The sequence below is a fragment of the Plasmodium relictum genome (assembly GCF_900005765.1).
Source record: "Plasmodium relictum strain SGS1 genome assembly, chromosome: 12".
Lineage (NCBI taxonomy): Eukaryota > Apicomplexa > Aconoidasida > Haemosporida > Plasmodiidae > Plasmodium > Plasmodium relictum.
In genome coordinates this window covers 345,212-367,116 of record NC_041690.1, presented here as the reverse complement: position 1 = coordinate 367,116, position 21,905 = coordinate 345,212, and the positions used below count along the sequence as shown (strand labels likewise).

General features: G+C 18.3%; 6 protein-coding genes across 6 annotated transcripts; 2 read left to right on the top strand and 4 right to left on the bottom strand.

The window, feature by feature from the left end:
* Positions 1-1,935: 1,935 nt before the first annotated feature.
* On the top strand, positions 1,936-3,342 carry PRELSG_1209700 (RNA 3'-terminal phosphate cyclase-like protein, putative; the record flags this gene model as incomplete). Its single annotated transcript, XM_028677868.1, has 1 exon — positions 1,936-3,342. One exon carries the CDS (start codon positions 1,936-1,938, stop codon positions 3,340-3,342), a length of 1,407 nt encoding a protein of 468 aa, XP_028534214.1.
* Positions 3,343-4,872: 1,530 nt separating this feature from the next.
* Positions 4,873-6,165, bottom strand: EXP2 (exported protein 2, putative; the record flags this gene model as incomplete). The annotated part of the gene is made up of 3 exons (XM_028677866.1): positions 4,873-5,487; positions 5,725-5,899; positions 6,032-6,165. The coding sequence occupies 3 exons, from the start codon at positions 6,163-6,165 to the stop codon at positions 4,873-4,875; spliced, it is 924 nt and encodes a 307-aa protein (XP_028534213.1).
* A 3,204-nt stretch (positions 6,166-9,369) lies between these two features.
* On the top strand, positions 9,370-12,132 carry SulP (inorganic anion exchanger, inorganic anion antiporter, putative; the record flags this gene model as incomplete). The annotated part of the gene is made up of 6 exons (XM_028677865.1): positions 9,370-10,122; positions 10,488-10,722; positions 10,805-11,247; positions 11,356-11,478; positions 11,608-11,934; positions 12,037-12,132. 6 exons carry the CDS (start codon positions 9,370-9,372, stop codon positions 12,130-12,132), a joined length of 1,977 nt encoding a protein of 658 aa, XP_028534212.1.
* Positions 12,133-12,311: 179 nt separating this feature from the next.
* PRELSG_1209400 (conserved Plasmodium protein, unknown function) lies at positions 12,312-14,253 on the bottom strand (the record flags this gene model as incomplete). Its single annotated transcript, XM_028677864.1, has 5 exons — positions 12,312-12,378; positions 12,513-12,554; positions 12,651-12,830; positions 12,901-12,961; positions 13,077-14,253. 5 exons carry the CDS (start codon positions 14,251-14,253, stop codon positions 12,312-12,314), a joined length of 1,527 nt encoding a protein of 508 aa, XP_028534211.1.
* A 1,387-nt stretch (positions 14,254-15,640) lies between these two features.
* Positions 15,641-17,832, bottom strand: PRELSG_1209300 (diacylglycerol kinase, putative; the record flags this gene model as incomplete). The annotated part of the gene is made up of 2 exons (XM_028677863.1): positions 15,641-17,068; positions 17,767-17,832. The coding sequence occupies 2 exons, from the start codon at positions 17,830-17,832 to the stop codon at positions 15,641-15,643; spliced, it is 1,494 nt and encodes a 497-aa protein (XP_028534210.1).
* Positions 17,833-18,772: 940 nt separating this feature from the next.
* PRELSG_1209200 (conserved Plasmodium protein, unknown function) lies at positions 18,773-21,059 on the bottom strand (the record flags this gene model as incomplete). Its single annotated transcript, XM_028677862.1, has 6 exons — positions 18,773-19,174; positions 19,289-19,573; positions 19,883-20,080; positions 20,399-20,653; positions 20,746-20,793; positions 20,904-21,059. The coding sequence occupies 6 exons, from the start codon at positions 21,057-21,059 to the stop codon at positions 18,773-18,775; spliced, it is 1,344 nt and encodes a 447-aa protein (XP_028534209.1).
* Between the last annotated feature and the right edge of the window lie 846 nt (positions 21,060-21,905).

Sequence of the window (21,905 nt, the reverse complement as noted above, 5' to 3'; positions counted from 1 at the left end):
ATAATAAAAAGAAAATTATTTTCATCTGGAATCCATTTATACATAAAAAAAGGAATAAAAGGCAATGACATTAAAATCAACAAAAATAAAACCAAAAAAAACTTGATTGATATCATTTTAAAAATAAATAATCATTCATATACATAAAATTCAATACAAATCTAAGGAAAAAAAAAATAAAATAAAAATGTATTAATGTTTTTTAAAATTCCATTAAAAATTATTTACTTTTTTGTATTTTCTTTAATGTTTGACAGTGTTATATTTTATCAATTTCTCAAAGTTTGGGAATTTTTTTCTTTTATTATAATATTAAAACAGAATTATTCATAATTTATCCAAAAAAAATTAACATGTGTTAAACATTATTCAAATTTTTTTATTTACCATAAAATATGAAAATTCATTTATGCATTTACCTTATTTTTGTCTTGTATTTAATATTTAAATATTTTACATAATGCATTATATATTTTTTATATTTGCTTAAAATAACTTATCCTAAATTATATGAATTAAGTTTTTCTTTAATTAAAAAAAAAAAAATTTTTAAATTATTAGATAAATCAAAATTGATATTTATATATATGCATATTTTTTAATTTATTCTTTTAAAAAATAATTACATTTTTTTTTATTTTTTTAAATATTTTCATTATTATGTGTACGTATAACTATACTTTTTACATAATAAAATCGATAAATTTTAATTACAATTTTTACAATTTCTTCAAACTTTTTTAGTTTTTTTTTTTTTTATAATTTATTCAATAAGTTAATTATTCTAATTTTATATTTAACATATTTTCATTAACAAATTTAAATTGTTTATAACTTATATATATTAGATTTATTAAGTTAAAAAAAAAAAGATAAAAAATAATTAAATACCACTGATTTTTCTTAATGCTTATCTTTAATATCAAAATCTTAGAAAATGTGAAGAATACAAATATATAAATTAATATTTTTTATTAAACCATTTCCATTTATAAAATATAAATTATTATTTTTAACAGATATTATACTATAGTTATTTATATAAGCATTTCTAATAAATATATATATATATATATATCAAAATTAAAATTATCCATTAAAAACCCTCTAAAAATAAGTTATTAATTTACATTTAGTTTTTATGAAACTATTTTAAGTATTAAAAATAATGTTTCTTTAATATATAGTTTTTTTATAATTTATTCTATTTATCTATGAAAAATCATTCCAAAAAAAATGTTGAGTATATAATTGTTTTAATAAAAAAGAATAATTTTACATTGTATCTCTTTTAATTTTTCTTATCAAAAAAAAATATATTTATAAAAGCAAAATAGCTTACAAGTAAATAATTTTTAAAAAGGTAAAGAATTATCATATTTTCATTTTAAGAAAAATTATTAAAAATTTTATATACAACCATGATGCGAAAAAGTTGAATTTTTTTTATAGAATCAAATTGATGTTATTATTTTTTATATATACTTTTTAAAAGATATTTTGTATACATTTTTTTTTATTATAATTTTTAATAATACCCGTAAACTTTTTTTTTTTTTTTTTTTATTGTATGAAAAAAAAAAAAAATTGCAAGAGTTAATTTTAATATTTTTAAATTGAAATTTTTTTTTTATTTTTTCTATACCATAATCTTTATATATAAAACATAAAAAAAAGAAAGATCAAAATAATATCAATATAGGAAAAAATTTTGAAATATTAAAAATATGATTTAACAGTAAATATATTTATATAATATAAAAAAATTAAAAAAAAAATAAAATAATTTTTATGGAATATTTTATGTAAATTACGTAGAAGCATATCAATATATATTTGAGGGAAAAAAAAAAATAATTTGCAACTTTTTTCAAATGTTTTTACTTAAATTTTAGTAAATCAAAATATACTTATGTCTGATTTTTTGCATATAAAATGGAATTTAGTGGGAGTAATTATTTCCGATTTAGATTAGCTTTAAGTTTAATAAGTGGCAAATCTATAACGATTAAAAATATTAGAAAAAATAAAAATGGAATAAAAAATAATAAAGAATTAGATAAAATAAGCAAAGAGCCTGAAATCGAAGGATTACATGAATACGAAGCAAAAATTTTAAAACTTATTGATAAATTATGTGACAATACAATAATTAAAATTAATGAAAATGGTGATGAATTATACTTTAAACCAGGATTCTTAGTAGGTAATGTGAATGATGAAGTAAAAATTAATGATTTAAATATAATATTTCATTGTGGTAAAGAAAGAAGTATAACTTATTTTCTTGAATTTTTACTTATGATAATTCCATTTTTTAAAAATCCAGTTAAATTATTATTAAAAGGCATAACTGATGATTCCATTGATAGTACTGTTTATACTTTAAAAATTGTGAGTGAACATTTTTTTAAAACATTTTTGAAAGTTGATGAAAATTTTTTAAACATTACAATTCTAAAAAGAGGAATTAAATCTGATTGCTCAGGTGAAGTTTTATTTTTTATGAATAATTTTAAATCAATAGATTCTTTTGATATAAATGATCCTGGTTTGGTTAAAAAAATAAGTGGATCTATTTTTTGTAATAATGTTTCATTAATTTTTAGGAATAAATTCATGAATTGTGCAAAAAAAAATTTATGTAAATTTACCCCTTATGTTAGCATTGAAGCTGAAAATGCAAAATTAAAAAAAAACAATGAAGAAAATCATTTTATTTCTTTATCCTTATTTGCACATACACAAAATAAATGTATTTATGCAACTGATTTATGTATTGATGAATTTTTATTGAAACATGTTAAAGATTCATTAAATATAAATAATAAAAATAATGAAACTGATTCCACGAGTCAAGGAACAAGTAATGGAAATAATATTCAAAATGTTGAAAATAAATTAGAAAAAAGTAAAAAAAATGAAGAAAATTTTCTTATAAATAATAGCAGTAATTCATTTTCTAAAGAAGAAAAAAATTGTATAGATTATAATAGTTTTTTAAATAATATGTCATCTAACTTACATCAAGTTGATATATATGAAAGATTGGGATTTTTTGTTTCCTTAAAAATAGCAAATGAAATAAAAGGTCTATCATCAGTAGATACAAATTATCAATGGTTACCTCTATTATATATGGCTTTAGCAAATGATACATCTGTTTCGAAAATTACATTAAATATTCTAAAACCATACTCTATTGCACTAATTAGATTGTTAAATGACTTTTTTAGTGTTGTTTTTGATATTAAAAAAGTAGAAAAATCTCAAATTGATTATTCATATATTATAAAATGTGTAGGTGTAGGTTATCGTAACTTTTCAAAAAAAACTTTTTAAATAAACATATACATCTATTGATATACATATTTTTTTTTTTTCTCATAATAATATACTTATATTTTTTTTTTTTTACATAAAATTATTCCTTAATTTAATGTTTTTATATTTTTTTTTTTTTAATTTTTATGAATACACATTATTACCCCTTTATATATTATTGTAAAGATATTTCTCATTTTTAATTTTGTTGCATAAATTGTTAAAGACTTTTTTTTTGTTTAATTTATCATATGGTAGAAGTTATGATACTTTAAAGTAAAATTAATATATGTGCTCTATCGCATATTAATATTTTATTTTTATTTTATTAATTTTAATATTCTCTTCAATTCTTTAGTATTAAGAAAAATAGTGTTAAGTATTTAATAAATTTCTTTTAAATAGATCAAAATCCCCAAAAAAAAAAATAAAATAAAATTTAAAAAATATTATAACATATATTTAAATTATAAAGGCTATCTTATTTAAAAATATATATTATCCTTAATAATCCTATATATTAGAAAAAATTACTATTACATATATAAGAAAAAAAAGTTAATAGAAACAGCGTCCTTTTACAATAAGAAAAATTGCACATATTAATAAGTAATCATAATAAACATTATAAATATAATTAAAAATTAAATTTTAATATTGAATATTTAAATATTTGTATGAAAAAATCACTTCTTATTTTTATTAAAAAAAAATACAAGTTATAAATACACCTTGAAATTAAAAATATAAATAAATAAAAAAAATTATGAATATTTTCACTTTTTATTTTGAGAAGAATAAGTGAGATTTATAAGTACCCAAAAGTAAAAAATTCTTTAATCAGTAAAGGAACAAGAATATTTAAAAAAATTATAACATTTATTTAAATGATACAAATATCTTAAATAAAAATAATGTTAAAAAGAAATATATATTAGGCATTGCACTAAATATTGAACTCTTTAGAATTATACATTTTCAATTTTTTTTTTTTAAAGAGCAAATTTCTTTTTTAATAAAATAAACCATATTTTACTTTTAAAAAAATAAGGACTGTTACTCAAGTTACATAAATAATAGATGTTTCTTATTAAAAATTAAAAACTATTAAAGAAATATATATACATATATATATATATATATATATAAATTAAAAAAATTTAGTAAAATAAAAATTGCAAAATTTTAATATGATATAAATTAAAAAATTCCAATGAAAAAAATTAAATATTTCCATTGAGTCAAAAATTGAAAAACCTCATTTTTGAAATAAAAACTAATAAATCATAGTATATAAATATAAATAAGAAAAATAATAAGCCCTAAATAAATTCATTTTTAAAAAAATTTATATTACTGCAAGTTTTTATTTATCGCAATAATACCTATCCTATCTAAAAATAGAAAATTGCTTCCTATTTTTGTAAATATTATTTTTATTTCAACTGATTGAAAATATTCATGTAATAACTATTTTCAATTTTATTTAATTATTACCTTTTTATTATTTGAATGTTTAAAATAATATTCATTCATATTGATATTTTCTTAATTGTCTTCAGTATCTTCACCTTCATTATCAGTACTTTCATTATTATCATCTCCATTATAATCAGTAACTTCATTATCAGCACTTTCATTATCATCAGTGTCTTCACCCAAAATAACTTCTTTAGCTAATTCATCAATATTTTCTTCTTTTATTAACTGCTCATATAAATTATCTTCAGTAGTTTCATCTACATCACCTTCACCTTTTTTAGTTTTTTCATCAGAGCTTATGTCTATTTCATATTTTCCTGATTCTATATTCTTTTTAGATTCTAAGGCTTTTAATTTATCTACCATATATGAAGACAAATATCTTAAGGTATGTTCTTTAGGAAGAGGTGGAACTATACTTGGTGTGATAGACTTGTAGAATATTCCTGATCTTGCTATTTTCAAATAATTTTCTGAAACCCAAAATCTATATATTTCAGATTTTATTATTTGATTCATTTTTACTACAATTAAACTTGGATCTTGTCTTAATTTTGTTGAGAAATTTTCTTTACATTCATTTAAAATACCATGTAAAAACAATAATGGTTTAGTATCTATTGTATTTAAAGTATTGTTAAATACAGCTATAGTACATTGATCCCATATCTCTCTTAATTCCTAAAATAAATAAAATATTAACAATTACGATAAATATTAAAAAATAAAAGTAACTAATTTTATACAAATATATAGTAAATGAATAAATAATCTTTCTCTTTTTTTTTTTTTTTTTTTTGAATAAAAATTTGAAAAAAAAAAGGAAAAAAATATATATATTATTTAAATTTAATATACATCTAAAATATGAGCATTTTAAAAGGAATATAATGAAAATAAATATATTTGTCTACTTACTTTCTCAGTTCTTTTTTCAATATTATTATCTCCTACAATTTCTCTAACTAATAATATCCACCATATACGAGACCATCTCAAAACTTTTCTATAACGGAGGAACTTTTTGATTTTATGCACAAGTTTTGTTATTGGACTCTTTACACCATGCTCATATAAATCCTTTATTGTTAAACTAAAGAAAAAAAAAAAAAATGTACACAATGTATTTAATAGAAGTTTGTATTTCAATTACAAAGATATTCAATAGAAAATATCAAAGTGCAAAATAATTTTATATTTGTTTTCTTTTATTTTTATTCATTACGTAATAGGTTCCTTAATAACAGTTTGTAAAGCACTTGTTGCGGCTATATCACCATAGCCACCACAATGTACAATAGTGCTATTTTTGTATAACAAAAATACAAATGAAAGAACAAAAATTTTAATTACTTTCATGTTAGGAAAAACACAATATAATTGAATATTACAAGTTCCGTATTATTAATTATAAATAATAAATTACTAATTTTAAGTTAAAAATATAAAGGAATAAAAAAAAAAACTAGTAAAATCAAAATAAAGTTACTAAATGGAAAAAAAAATATATATTTGAAGTCCATATAAAATTAATATTTTTTTTTCAATAGTTTATATGTATAGCAAATAGAACTAAATTTTAATATTCATCAGTGAATTACTAGTTGAATTAAGATAAATATATTTTTTACGGAATTGTTTTATCAGTTATAAATGCATAATCAATATCATAAATATATTTTTTTAATTTATCATTTCTTATTAACATACAAAAATATTCAATAAAACCACTTCAATCCCAATAATAATAATATTATTAATAATAATAGTTATATAATGCAGATATAATAAAAATAAAGGTTTATATATACTAATTAAACATATGCATATTGCTTTGAAATATATATATATTTTTTTCTCTAAGATATCTAAAAATGAAAATTATAAATTCATATAGTGTTTATAGTATTTTTTTTAAAAACATAAAACTACAAATACTTTAAATTATTTCAAATATAAAAATAATATAATGGATTCTATAAGTTATTTTAAAACAATATAATAAAAAGCATGCATGCATCTTAAAGTGCCAGGTGGTATATTTGTTGCATGCACTAATATCTTTTTTTTTTTGGGGATTATATAATCATAAAACAGATGCATAACCTTTTTTTCTTTTAAAAAATATAGCGTATAATTTTTTATTGAATTAAAATATATAAAGTTAAATACTTATGTTAATTTTTTATTAATTACTTAAGATTAAATCTTTTTTTTTTTTCTCTTTATCATAAACTTTAAAACTGTTGTAAATAATTTTTATTGTAATGCCAACAAATTGTTAAATAATTGTTCTAAAAACATTTGCTATAACAGTCAAGTACATTTATATATAGAAAATAATTAATATGTTCATTTTATTTTTTTTTCATATAAAAATAATACATATTTAGAAATGTTATATATTATAATTAAATTATAAAGAAAAAAAGTAATGACCTTTAACAGCTAACAATTACACGTGTTTCTTAATAATAGAACATAATCATGATTACATAATAGCCACCTACATAGAGTAACTTTATATATATATATATATATATACATAAAATTATATGAACTTTTTCAAAGAAAATATTTAGAATGTAGTTAATTATTCTTATTCATTTAGGAATCTAGTTATCTAGTTAAATTCTTTTTTTTTCATTTAAAAAATATTAATCTAAAATATAGTTCCCAAAAAAAATCTATATTATGATAATATGAAATAAATAAAATATATATTTCTTATAAAATTACAAGAACATGAAATTAATTTAAAAAAAATAAAAAAAAGTTATTTTAAATAACATTATTTGCAAAATCTTTTGAAAAATTGAAATTATAAAAATGGTATTTATTTTTCTATACTCAAGAAGAAACTATATACCTTTAATACTTTTACATTTTAAAATAACTGATTTTGTTATTTTTTTAATGAATAATATAACATTTTTTTTTTTTTTGTAATAATATTCAAATATTACAATCTTCTGTATTTTACTCATTACAAAAAACTTTTTTTTTGAATTTTTATAACAGTGAAATAAATCCATTCATATCATTTATAAATTTTGCTTTCCACTTTTAAATAAATTATCTTTAAAAAATGAATATTATATTCTATAACTTGTTTCTTCATTTGATAGATTTATAATATTTCTTCACTACTATTTTTTTAAAAATTAAATACCCTTTAATTTTTATTTTATCTTATATTTACTTTTATGAATACTCAGTAGAGTATTATATATTTATATTCAATCCGATAATGTTAAACAATGTTCTTAATTTGCAATAACCATATGTAACATATCAAAATAATTGAAAGAATGTTTCTTATAAGATTTTTCTTTTTTGTATATTTTAGCATGAAGGGATAAATTACAAAATAATCAGTATTTTTTATTTTTCATTCATCTTGATTAAATGACATCAAAAATGTTTTAATATTTTAACAGAAAAAAAGAATTTTTTTTTTTCTTTTTTTTACCATCTTTGTTGTAAACTATTAATAGCAAATAAAATAAAAAAGAAAAATAATAAAAAAGTTTGAATAAATATGCATATACATTTCTTATATGTGTGCGATTAAATTCAAATCTAAATTTTGTAAATTTTTCAGACTTGAAAATTCAAGAAAATATTAAATGTTTATGTTAAAAAAGCATGCAAAAAAAAAAAAAAAAAGTAAAAAAAAAATAAAAAATAAAATAAAAATTTATATAAAAAAAATTAATAAAATAATAAATATATAATTACATTAATAAAATAAAAAGTAAAAAAATAATTTTCCATGTAAATATATAAAATATTAAATTAAGATGTCTTTTTTTTTTTTTTTAAACTTTCATACATTTTTTTCAAAGATTTTATGAAGAAATCTTAAAAGAAAAATTAAAAAATATGAATTTTGAAGATATAAATATATTTTTAATTTTGTATATTAATCTATTTATAATGAATTTTTTTTAATAAAATATATGTTTTGATTTTTTTTTTTTTTTTTTTTTTTTCAACTTTATATCTAGCCTCTTTTTTTAAGTGAAAATAATTGATTTCTTCCTTTTAATTTTTTTTTTATTATTGGAAATTTATATTTTAAAAAGAATTTTTATTGTATTCTCATATATTTGTATGATTAAATGAAAAAATATATATATTCTTTTAATTTTTTTAAGCCATTTTACCAGAGAATAATTAATAGTTCAGTTAAAAAACCCTTGATGTTTTATATTTCGTGAAGTTACTATTTCCCTATTAATAATGAACTAAATTTTTTTTTTTTAATTTAGAATATTTTAATTTAATAGTTTTTATTTTATCCTAAAAGAAATAATGTAAAAAATTTATAATAAAGGGGGAAAAAAAAAAAGTAAAATAAAATAAGTTGTGAAGAAATATAAAACATAAGAAAATAAAAAGCTATATGTTTATAAATGAAAACAATAATTCATATATATGTTTAAATTTTGTAAATATTTAAATATTTTAATATATACATGTTAGTACAAATTGTTGATTATTTAAAAAATAACTTCTAAAAAAAAAAATAGATAAAAAAAAAAAATAAAAGAAAAAAAAATGTTTGACACAAAAAGTAGTGATTTAATAATTAATGATTTCATAAATGAAGCAGATGAATTTAACAAATTGGATGAATCAAGTGAAAGAACGCAACTATATCATGATGACTTATATGACAATGATATAAAAGTATGTTTACCTGCCAGAATAGGATTTTCAAAATCATTCATATCAATAATAGATGGTATAAAATGGGGTTGGGGATTTACAAATACACCAAAAGAAGTATCCAAATATTATATAAATGAAATATTGTGTGGTTGTATATTATGCTTAACAATGTTACCTGAAATGATATCTTTTTCTATGATAGCTAAAATTCCACCATATATTGGATTACAAGGAGCTTCCTTTTTATGTTTAATAACATCTATTTTTGGAGGTTCTCCTGCAGTTATTCATGGAGTAACAGGAGCTTTTGCATCGGTTTGCTCAAAGTATTTAATAGAAAATGATCATATTGATTATTTACCTGAAGGAATAGAAAAATTATATGTTTGCATATTAATATGTTCCGTTATGCTATTCTTTTTTTCTTTATTTCATATGTCAGCCTTAATTCAATTAATTCCTACACCTGTTTTTATTGGATACTGTAATGGCCTTTCTATTATTTTTTTGATGGCTCAATTACATACCTTAAAAAATCCATACACCCATGAATATATTAAGGGATACTTTTTACTATTTTTTATAATAATATGTGCTCTTGTTGTTATCATCGTAGAACTTTGGAAAAAAATACCAAAAGTACGAAGTTATATATATATATATAATGTAGATGTATTTTTACAATTTTAAGAATATATAGAAATAAAAATAATTATAATAATAAGAATCTTATATATATTTAATTATGTCTAAGTTGTATATATATTTATATTTGAGAAGAGACATATATTATTGAATTAAAAATATTATCTTTTTTTTTTTCAACATAATGCATGATAAATATTTAAAAAAAATAGTATAAATAGTATTAATGAGTAAAATTTTGAATATTACATAATATACTATAAATACAGAATATGTTTCAACAAAAAAAAAAAAAAAAAAATTTTATTTATACACATATCCAAATCAATATATAATTTTTTTTTTTTTTATCCATACAGGTAGGTCATAAAATTCCTTCTACATTAATAGCTATAACAGTTACTATTTTTGTTGAATTTGTTATTCTTAGAAAGATTTTACATAACAATTTTGAGTCATTTAAAAATGTTAAGTCATTTACAGTTGGCGATATGTTTTCTTTTACATTAGACAAAGCAAAACCAACTTTTTTATTTACAAATAAGGAATTAGATTTTTCAAAAGTTGTTTTTGATTTAGATCTTATTAAGCAAGGTAAAAATTTTATATAGCTTAATTTTTGAATTTTTTTTAATTATACTTCTTATATAAATTTATGTACTTTTTTTTTTCATAGTCGCAAATATGTTCACAGTATTACTAATTGAAGTTTTAATGGTTAGTGAAGTAATAAAAGATATGGGTGGTGCTGAATGTGACACTAATGAAACAATTTTTTCTCTTTTTATTGGAAATTTTTTAGCAACATTAGGAAGTGCAGTAGGTGGTAGTAGTTTGTTGGGATTATCAGTTTTAAATTATAGAAATGGAGCAAGAGGTAAGGAGAGTGGAGTTGTTGCATCTATTTTAATATATGCCATATTGCTTTTTGGTTATTCTCTATTAAATTATATTCCGTTATCTTTTTTATGTGGAATTATGATAACTGTATTTATTCATTGTTTCAAATGGTTTTCTATCCCAATTGTATTTTTTACCTTTTGTCCTGGTTATATAAGAAAGTGCCATCCTTGTATGAGTAGAAAAATATCAAGATGGGATGCTTTTATTATTGTTCTTGTTACTGTTTTATGCGTAATGAAAAAAGGAAAAAATAATATGTAAATATATAATTTTTCATAATATATATTAATTTAAAAAATAAAATTATTTTAATTTTTTACTCAGGTTGTTGTAAGTGTTCCAACTGGAGTTTTCGCAGGAATTATTTTATCCGCTTTGGTATATGTATGGCAAAGTAAATCAACCTTTAAATTTGAAATATTTTATGATAAGGATACTGATACTAAAGTAAAAAAAAAAAAATAAAATAATAGAGATGTAATATAAATTATATAAAATCAATATAAAATTCAATGGTTTAAAAAAACAATACATCTTAATATACATACATATACATACATTTTTTTTTTTTTATAGTATTATGAAATTGAAGGTCATTTATTTTATGCTTCTAAAAAAATGTTTACAAGATTATTTAGTTATGAAAATGATAGTCCAACAGTAAATATAGTTTTAAAAGGAAAAAGTACCTTATTTGATTATACAGCAATTGAAGCACTAACATCTGTTAAGCACAGATATAATATTAATAATAAGCATGTAACTATACATGGTTTAAGTCATGAATGTATAAAAAAAATAGCAAAGATGAATCATTTATGTAAACAAATTGATGTTGAATTAGTTAAAGTTGAAACACCAGTTGTTCCATTACTATATAAACCATTACGAACTATCTTCCAGGTAATCTTTTTTCTTTTTTAATCTTAGTTTTTATAATTTATATATATATATATATATATAATATTTAAAATAATATTTATTTTTTTTCCTTTTAATCATTAGAAACAAAAAACAATAAGAAGAAGAATGTCATTAAAAATGAAAAAAAGAAAAAAAGAAAATTTAGATACAAAAAAATCCCATGATGTTGAGCCATAAAATTTTAATTTTTTTCCTTTTTTTTTTTTTTTGTTTGAGAAATATTCATAAAAAATATTTCATTTCTATCATCTATTATATATTCGAAAAAAATTATATTATCATATATACAGGTGTGGTGTTACGCCCTACTTTTTAAATTTTATATTTTATACTTTTTAATTTGTCATTTAATAAATTCATTGTGATGAGCTTTTAATACTTTTAAATGCCTTTTTTATGTACTCAAATTTTTCATTATAACTTCTGTAAATAGAATATATACATATAAGTATTTAACTATATATATATATATACACGTACATAAATATAAAATATATATTAATTATATAAATAAATTTTTTAATTTTTCAACATAAATTTTTTAATTCATTTATAACCTTAACTTTTTCCATTCATATTCATATAATATTACTGCATCCCTATAAAAACAATGATATGTAAAAGAAAATAATGTTTTTAACATAAAACTTATTTAAATAATTTTAATGTATATATATACATATATATATATTAACCATCCTAAAAATTTCATATGTCTAATTTTATAATTTAAATAGTTTTTATGAAATCTATTTGGGCTATCTTTCATTTTTTTATTAATGAAAATATTATGTACAAATTCTACATAAGTATTTTTGATATCTGGTAAAAATGTTATAGGATATATATTTACATACTTATGTTCTATTCTAAACCTAATAAAATAAATAACATATAAATTTGTTATTTTATAAAAAGGGCATTTTTTTTTTTTTTTTTTTTTACCCATTTTCTATTATAAAAAATTTAACTTGTTTGCTGAAAATAGTTTCTTTTATATTTTTATCTACAATAAAATTATAAATATATACATATATATATATTAATATAATTTCATATTTTACTTTTTATAAAATTTTTTTAAAATGTTTATATATTTTTCATATATTTTAATAATTAACTTTCTAAGTTTAGTTGTTTAATAAAATCAAAAAAATGGGAATTTGAAGAATAAAAATAATTGTAGAGATAGTTATCTGAACGTATAAAAAGATCCAAAAATTTTAGTCTATATAAACTTAATGATGTAATAGTACTACTTGATAACATATCATTATCTCGTTCTTTCTTTTTAAAGTATATTTCATGAATATTATTTATATTGTCATTGCAAATATTAATTTCTGATTCATTCTTTGATGATTGAGTATTAAAATCTAAATTATTATCAAGAACTATATTATTATACAAATATTTTTTATATAATGGGTAATCTTTTTCTTTTTTTACTTGCATAACTTCTTCTTTTAATATATTTATTAATTGGTTAGTATTTTTATAATTATGATAATTGCATAAAAATAAATTATATAAGACTTTTATTAATATGTGCATATCACTTTTTCTATTTTTATCATAATTTTGCCTAAAGGTTTCTAGTAAAATTTGTATATCATATATTTCATAATTAAGACGAGAACATGACTTTATAATAGTTACTAAAAATTTAGATATGTTCTCCTTTCCCTCACTATTTCTTTTTATAATTTCATTTATACACCGAGAAAACACTTTAGAATTAACCCATTTTTTATTTTTAAAAGATGATATTATTTTTATTATTTCCACTAATTCTTCTAATGTGTAAAATTCTATTTCATTGTTTAGTTCAGAATATAAATGATTATAAATTACTTTATCAAAATCTACATTTAAATAAAAAAGAAATTTCAGCATTAATAGTAATTCTTTTACTTCATTTTCTTTCCGTATACTATTCAATTTATTAGAATCTATATATTTTTCTTTATTTTCTTTTTTCATTATGACGTAACTTAATAGTACATTTTTCATATGATCTTTTGGAATTAATATTCTTCTAGATAATAATATGCTATAAGTAAATATCATCTTAAAATCTTTTTCTTCCAAACAATTTAAATTATTAATAAATAAAAGTCCAATACATTCTTTTATCTCTTTTTTATAATTTATATATGATGATATTGAAATGTTTTTTTCTCTCTTATATTTTTCAATGCTATTTACAAATCTTTTTGATAACATTTCAAATTTTTCTAATTCATTTTTTAAACTTCCAAAATGGCGTCTTATATTACTTTTGAATAAAATTATCATTTTTTTTTCCATAAGATACTGATTCAAATAAAAAAAAAAGTTCCTTTGGTTTTTTTCTAATAATCACAGAACATATATATGCAAATATATTTCTATTTCTTTTTTTCTTTCTTTTTTTTGTTAAATAAAACTGAAAATTTTAAAAAATAGCAGAACTAATGCCATGGAAATGTATATATTAAATAATATCGCATATATATATATATATATTTTTTTTTTTATATTTCTATGTTTAAAAACTTGTACAGAAAATTTTATTTTCTTTTTTACAATATATGTATTTTACAAATAAAACCAAAAAATTTGTAAAATATTGTCTTCAAAGTGTATATTTACAAAGAAAAAAAATAAAATAAAATAAAATAACATAAAATAAAATAAGTAAAATTTAATTAATATGAACGAAAAATTGTAAATCTTAAAATATTATTAACAGTAAATCTTTGTGATCCATTAAAAATAAAAAGCCACTTAATTCAATTTACCATTTTACATTTAACAAGTTTTTTTAATTTTATCATTTATCAACGTTTTTTTAATACACAAAAAAATAAAGAAAAAGGATGAGAAATAGAAAAATATATATATCTAAAATTTTAAAGCAGATATAGGAAAATATAAAAAAAAAGAAAGAAAAAAGAAAAAAAGGAAAAGAATGAAAAAAAAAAAAGAAAAAAAAAAAAAATTGACTCTTAAAAATATAATTAAATAATATATATACTCTTAAAAATTATATTCTTTTACATATATATATATAAAATTAGTTATACAAAAAAATTCTGTATAAAATAACGCATGCAAACATATACTGGAAATAAGATTTATATGAACAAAATCTTTTATATTTATAGAAAAAAAAATTATAAAAGCAACATTAGGTAAAATAAAGAAACTATGATTTGTAATAAAATACATCATAAAAAAATAAAATAAAATAAAATAAATTTATGTCTTTAAACAATTAATTTTATGAAGCTACTTAATTATATGTACCTTCTTTTCTATTATAATTTTTTACTAATAATAAAACATATATAAACAACAAATAAGATATATAGAAAGTGTATACTTCCTCTTATATATAAATGTATATTAGGTAAAAATCATAAATTAAAATGATACAACTAGATACTTCATAGAAAAAATGTATGCTTATATTAATATATTCTGCCAAAATACAAATATTAAAAAAAAAAACAAAAATAATATAAAAAATAAAACAAAATTTAAAATTACACCAAAATACATCACTAATAAAATAATCCTACATATAAGAAATATGATAGTGTATACATTTTCTTATTTTCTATTAGTAAATTTTTTATACAATCCATATTTAATTATAATTTCTTAATAAAAACGGTAATAATATCGGTTTTTAAAATTTTTATAAAATATTTTTGAGTACATTTATTTTTTTATAGTGATATATAGATATAAAATTCGGTAATGACATAAGATAATATTCTCCGTCTACTTGAAAATAAACATTATATTTTTGTTCTTTAAAAAAAATTTTCCATGGACCTATGCCTTGATGTACTCTATAAGCTCTTCCCTTTAGAGTAAATTCTAAACCTAAATCAATACCTGACTGATATATAACAAATTCTAAAATACCATCACCAACTTCTTGCTGTGATTTTTTTAATCCTTCATATACATTTTTTTCGTTACTCGTTAAATTTTTTGGCAAATTTAAACCTATTTTATGAGTATAATTCCATATATCATTACCTGAAGAAAATGATGGAATATTAATGCATATGATGCTCATTGCTTTTTTTAATAAAGGATACGAATCACCACCATTAGTAGTAAAAATAACATCATCATGATTCTCACCCGTAACCATTTTATCTATAATTAAATTAACTGGAATATTTTTTTTAAAAGAAATTTTTTTAAAACCTTCAACAGCATATACAACTTTATTACATAATGCATTTTTTTTTCTATGCCTTTCAAACCCTCTACCTATTCTTGAATCAATACCAATACTAAAATAATTACTCATACAAAGTTTTAGTTTTTTTATATTTTCATTATTTTCTTTTAATGTTTCTTTCTTTTTAGTTTTCGAATTAATTTTATTAAAATATCCATCATCTTTTAAAACAACTTCTATATTCCAGTAATCATGTTTTTCTATTTTTGATTTAAAGGTTTGATCAACAATTTTTTGTAATATATTAAATAAAAAAGAATGACTAAAAATTCCATCAATTTTTTTCCATCCAAAAGCTCTTGCAAAATCATTTCCAGTACCAAATGGAATAACACCAATAGCAAATTTATTATTATCAATGTTATAATTTTCTGATTCTTTTAATACCCAATTTAATGTTCCATCTCCTCCAGCTACTAAAACATATACAAGTATGTCTTTGTTTTCATTAGACCTTTTTGTTATCAATTCACTTTCTTTTCTACTATTTTTACTTTCGCATTTTAATTCATTCCTTTTAGTATCATTTACCAATTCTTTATTTTTTTCATCTTTATGTTCGCTTTGTTTATCCAAATTAATTTTTTTATCATTGTCTATATGAACATTTTTTGGGCTTCTTACTTTTGATGAGACTTTACTTTTTAATGAGCTATCTTTATTTTCTAATGATAAATTATTTTTATCAGTAAAACTTTTAGATTTAGATAAACTAGAAATAGCTTTGCTTTCAGTTTTCCTGAGATTATTTGTTATTGATCTCAAATTTATAAATCCTGTCTTTTTTCCTTTTTCACCTTCCAAAATGTTGTAAATGAAAAAGTGGCATTTATGAGGCTTATGAAATATTATCTCATTTACACCAAACTTAAAAAAAAAAAAAAAAATATATAATGTTAATATATGCATATATATTCTCTTTTTTTATACATTTAATTAATATCATATATGTATTGAAGCATTTAAAGTAATAATGTTTATTTTACTTAGAAAAAAATTTTTCATTACAAAGACCATTTTTTAAAAAAATTATCTTATTATTTTAATTTACATTTATTTTAAATAGTTTACAAATAATTTTTATTCAAATATTACTGAATGTTATTTTTAATTTACCAATTAACAATAACCTTTTATGCAATAATTTAAATATTTAAATGCTTAAAAAATTATAAAATTTCCAACGAATTTTTGTGTACATATTTTTTTTTTTACATATACATATATATATCATGTACTAATAATCATTCATTTCAAAATTATTATCGTACGTATATAAAACTAACAAAATTTATATTTTTGCATTGTACATTTAATAAAAAAAAAAGTCAAATGAAATAATAAATATAGATCATGTTTAAGAATTTCTTCTAAAATTTCACATTTTAGAGGAAATTACATCAAATATATGAATATTTTATTAAAATTTTTTTTTTTGTATATGTAGAAACATTTCATTATCCACTAAACGTAAACATATTTAATTAAAATTATACATAAAATAATCTAACATGTGAATATACATATATATATATATATATAGAAATTTTCCATTTATGTTTTACTTCAGTAAATATAGATGCTTTATTTCCACCAGAAGTTGGATTTACAAATAAAAAAATATACTTCATGTTTTATACTTTTCTACATTACCTAGCGAAATTTTAATATTTTTTTTTAAATAAGCCTATAGAAAAAATATTATTCATAAATAAAAAAAAAAAACATTGTGTTTTTATTGTTTTATCTATAAATAGAGATTATTTGTTTGATAATTTATTATTAAAACACTTCATAAATATCTATATATTTTCTTCAAAAAAAAATTAAATTGAAATTTAAAAAAAAAAAAAATTAAATAAAAATTTCGTTAATTTTTAAGCTTGACTGGCTGTAAAAAAATAAAAAGTTTGTTTTAGAAATAAAGAAAAATTATTATAGGAAAAAAAAAAAATATATTCAGAAAAATTTTAATTTTTATAATTTTATCAAGTATTTTGTTTTAGTATTTTATGCATTATATTTAAATTTACATAAGAATAAAAATAAACAAATATGTGTAGGCATAAGTAAAATTAATTTTCTTTTTTATAAATAATAAAAAATAAGGATTTTAAAATTGCAAAAACCATCACAATATACTTACGTAATTTATGGAACAAAATATTATTTAAAAATGAACAAAAAAAAATGTTAACAATAAAAATAAATATAAATTGGTAAAATAAAAAAAATTTGCATAATGACAGAAAAAAAAAAAACAAAAAATGAATATAGAAATTGAAAAAAAAAAAAAAAAGAATAATTTAAGTAACGTAATTTAATTTTCATTATAGAAAATTTTCTTTTATTTTCCACCAGTTCATACAAAATTAATAAAATATAAATAATATTTATTTAAAAGGGATTTCATTTTTTAATATACTCTTTTTTTTTTTTTCTTCAATTTTAACATAAAAAAAAAAAATTGACAAATTAAATATCATATATAACATATTTTGAAGAAGTTTGCTTGATGAAATATATTATAATTAAAATAATTTTTTTTTTTTTTAATTTAAAATAAATTTATTAATTACGATATATGTAATTAGGAGAAGATTCGGATTGTGTTCCATTTTGTTTATGTATGGATTGAGAAAAAGAAATATCACTATTTGAGTTAAAGACGACATTAACATTATTTTTTTGATAATTATAATCTTCATACATATCCCCACCTTCATCTGGTATATTTAAAAATGTATAATTTGTTGGTTCAGTAACAGATCTCTTCATATAATTTTTCATTTCAGTATATCCTTCATCCATTTCACTGTTGCATATAAATAGTAAGGATACGGACATAAAGAAGATTAATACAAATAAAAATAAAAAAACAGCTGTATCACAAAAAAACCAAAAAATGCAGGGAAAAAGTGATAGAACAATTGCAGATGAAATTAAACTCACACTATATCTCCAAAATAGATTCTAAAAATTTTAAAGCATTTTGTTTTTATAATTTTCAAAAAAAATTTTTAAAATTTAATATGTATGCATATAAAGTAATTCATAAATTTTTTTTTCCCCTTTTTTATATATTACTTTTGACCCATCTGAAAGGAAGGAAAATATTTGTGTAGATACGAAAAAACATGTAATTATTCGAAATAGCCACAAAGATGTTATGTTCCCATAATTTTTATGAATAAAATCTTTAGTTTGATTGATCATTGTTCTATTATCTTCAGATAATAATGTTATGTTTTGGTTCATTATATTTATGTCATCTATTTCAAATATGGTATTCATTAGCCTTGATCTTTGAACACCTACAACTGTTGCATGTTCAGCTGTACTACCATAAAATGATATTCTTATATCACCTACCTATAAATTAAAATAATACATTAACTTATTTTTGCCAAGAAAGAAGAAACATAAATGATTCATTTAACTAAAATATTTATATATTTTTAATCTTTTTTATTTATTAATCATTTTAGTATTTCCCTTTCGTTATTACTGTCTTAATTTGATTTTTGAAGAAATATATTTATTTCTACTCATATATAGGTTAACCATTTCTTTTCTATTTATTTTTCTTTTTATTTTTTTTAGAATTTCTTTTTTTTTTTTTTAAGTAATATTTAAGTTATCTCGCAAAAAAATTATTATAATATTTCATAATAAATGTACTTGGGGATTTAATGGGTCTCCTGTATATAAGTAATTATTATAAACATTAGTATTCAAATGATCAATGGTAAAAGGAGGTTTAATTTCAGACTCAGTAAACCAGCCATCATCTACTAAATCTAATTTTTTTTTTTTTTGAAAATTCACGAGTGCATTCTTAGGAAGCCTGTAATTTCCAGCTTTTGCATAATTTGCATACTACAAATATATTAGTAAAATAAAACATTTATTTAAAAAATATGTATATATTTGTAAAGTAATAATCATACGAATTTAGTAAAAATATAGAAAATTTTTAAAATATTATTGAAATATCTAATATTAAAACATAGAATTTTAAGTATAATTTAAATGAATACAAATGATATCTCCCCTTATTTTTTATATTATACATATTCATTTCTTTATGTAATATAAAAAAAAAAATGTCAATATATTTAAATAAATAAATGATTCTTATAAATAATGACAGAGAAATAACTGTGTTTTTTATCTTATTTTAAACTTTTATATAACCTTTCTCCCTACATTTCCAACAGCTGGCATGTACGTGGGATTTTCTCTTCTTTTAAAGAAAAAAAGAAAATTATAGGGTGTTCGTACTAAGTGATCTTCAAATCTTCCCCGTGCATATAAACCTAAATTTCCATAATCTCTGATCCATTGGTACATTTCAACTTTAATTTCAAAAAACACTCCTCGAAAAGAATAAATATTACTACTGAATTCTGATGGTGCATAAAAGGTTTCTAGATCTTGTAATGGACAATTCTATTCAAAATGATTTAATTAAAAATAATAACCTAATATTATTATTTCCAAATTAGCTACTTAAATTTTTTTTTTCTTTTTTTTTTTCTTACTATATGTATAATTTTTCCATTATTTTCCTCTAGAGGAATGCATGAAACCTACAATAAAAATGAAATTCTCATATGAAATATAAATTTCAATTTTAAAATTTTTATTATCATATTTAAAATTTTAAAAGAAATCTTATATATAATTCTTATTTTCATACTGGTATTGCATTTTTTATTATTGGTCTTAACTCTTTAGAATAAGTGACATATTTGTATTCATTTATGATAGTAAATATCAAAAGTATTACAGTAAGAGCCATTGCAGATATAGATAAGATCTTTTTAGGAAAACAAAATTCTTCATTGTTAAACATTTTTTTTTTTTTAACTTAAAGGAAAAAATTAATAAAACTATTTACTTTCAAAACTATGTGTATTTTTAGACAATCATTTGCTTATAAAAACTACAACAATTTTCTGTTAATAATTTAAATATGAACCAAAATAAAATAAAAACAAAAGAAAGTTTAAATAAAAAATTTTGAAAATAAAAAGTTCAAGCAGAAAAAATTAAAGTGCAAAAATTTTAAACAAAAGTCTTAAGTATAAATAAACAATTAGTATATAAAAAAAAAAAAGTAAATTTTATAGAGAAAAATAAGCTTGTTTACTTCATTTAACTAAGAAAACAAAATATAATCTAAAAAAAAAAAATTTCATTTCATAAGAAATAAAGTAATTCTTATTCTTCTTTTAAAAATAAAAAAATACAAGGGCATTATATAAATGCTATTGCTTTGTAGTTACTCTTAAAATTTTTCTTAAAATAAAACAATTTATGTTAATGTAAACAAAGCTTTTGTTGTATTGTAAATATATTTTATTTATTAGTTTTTAAAAAAAAAAATTAAATCAAAAACTATACTTTTATTTTTCCCTCTAAATTTGTTCTTTTTTGTATTTTTTATAAAAATTATTATTTATGCACCTATAAATAAGTTTTTATTATAAACTTACAAAATAAAGACTATAAGAAAATACTCATTTAAAAAAAGATACAAATATTTCCCAGAAAAAGGTTATTATATTTATAGTACTTATACAATAATTATTTATATATGAATTTACATATAATAATTTTTTTAATTTTTTATAATAAAAAACAGACATAATTTAAAAATTATCTCCTTTATTTTTTAAATATTAGAGAATTACCGAAG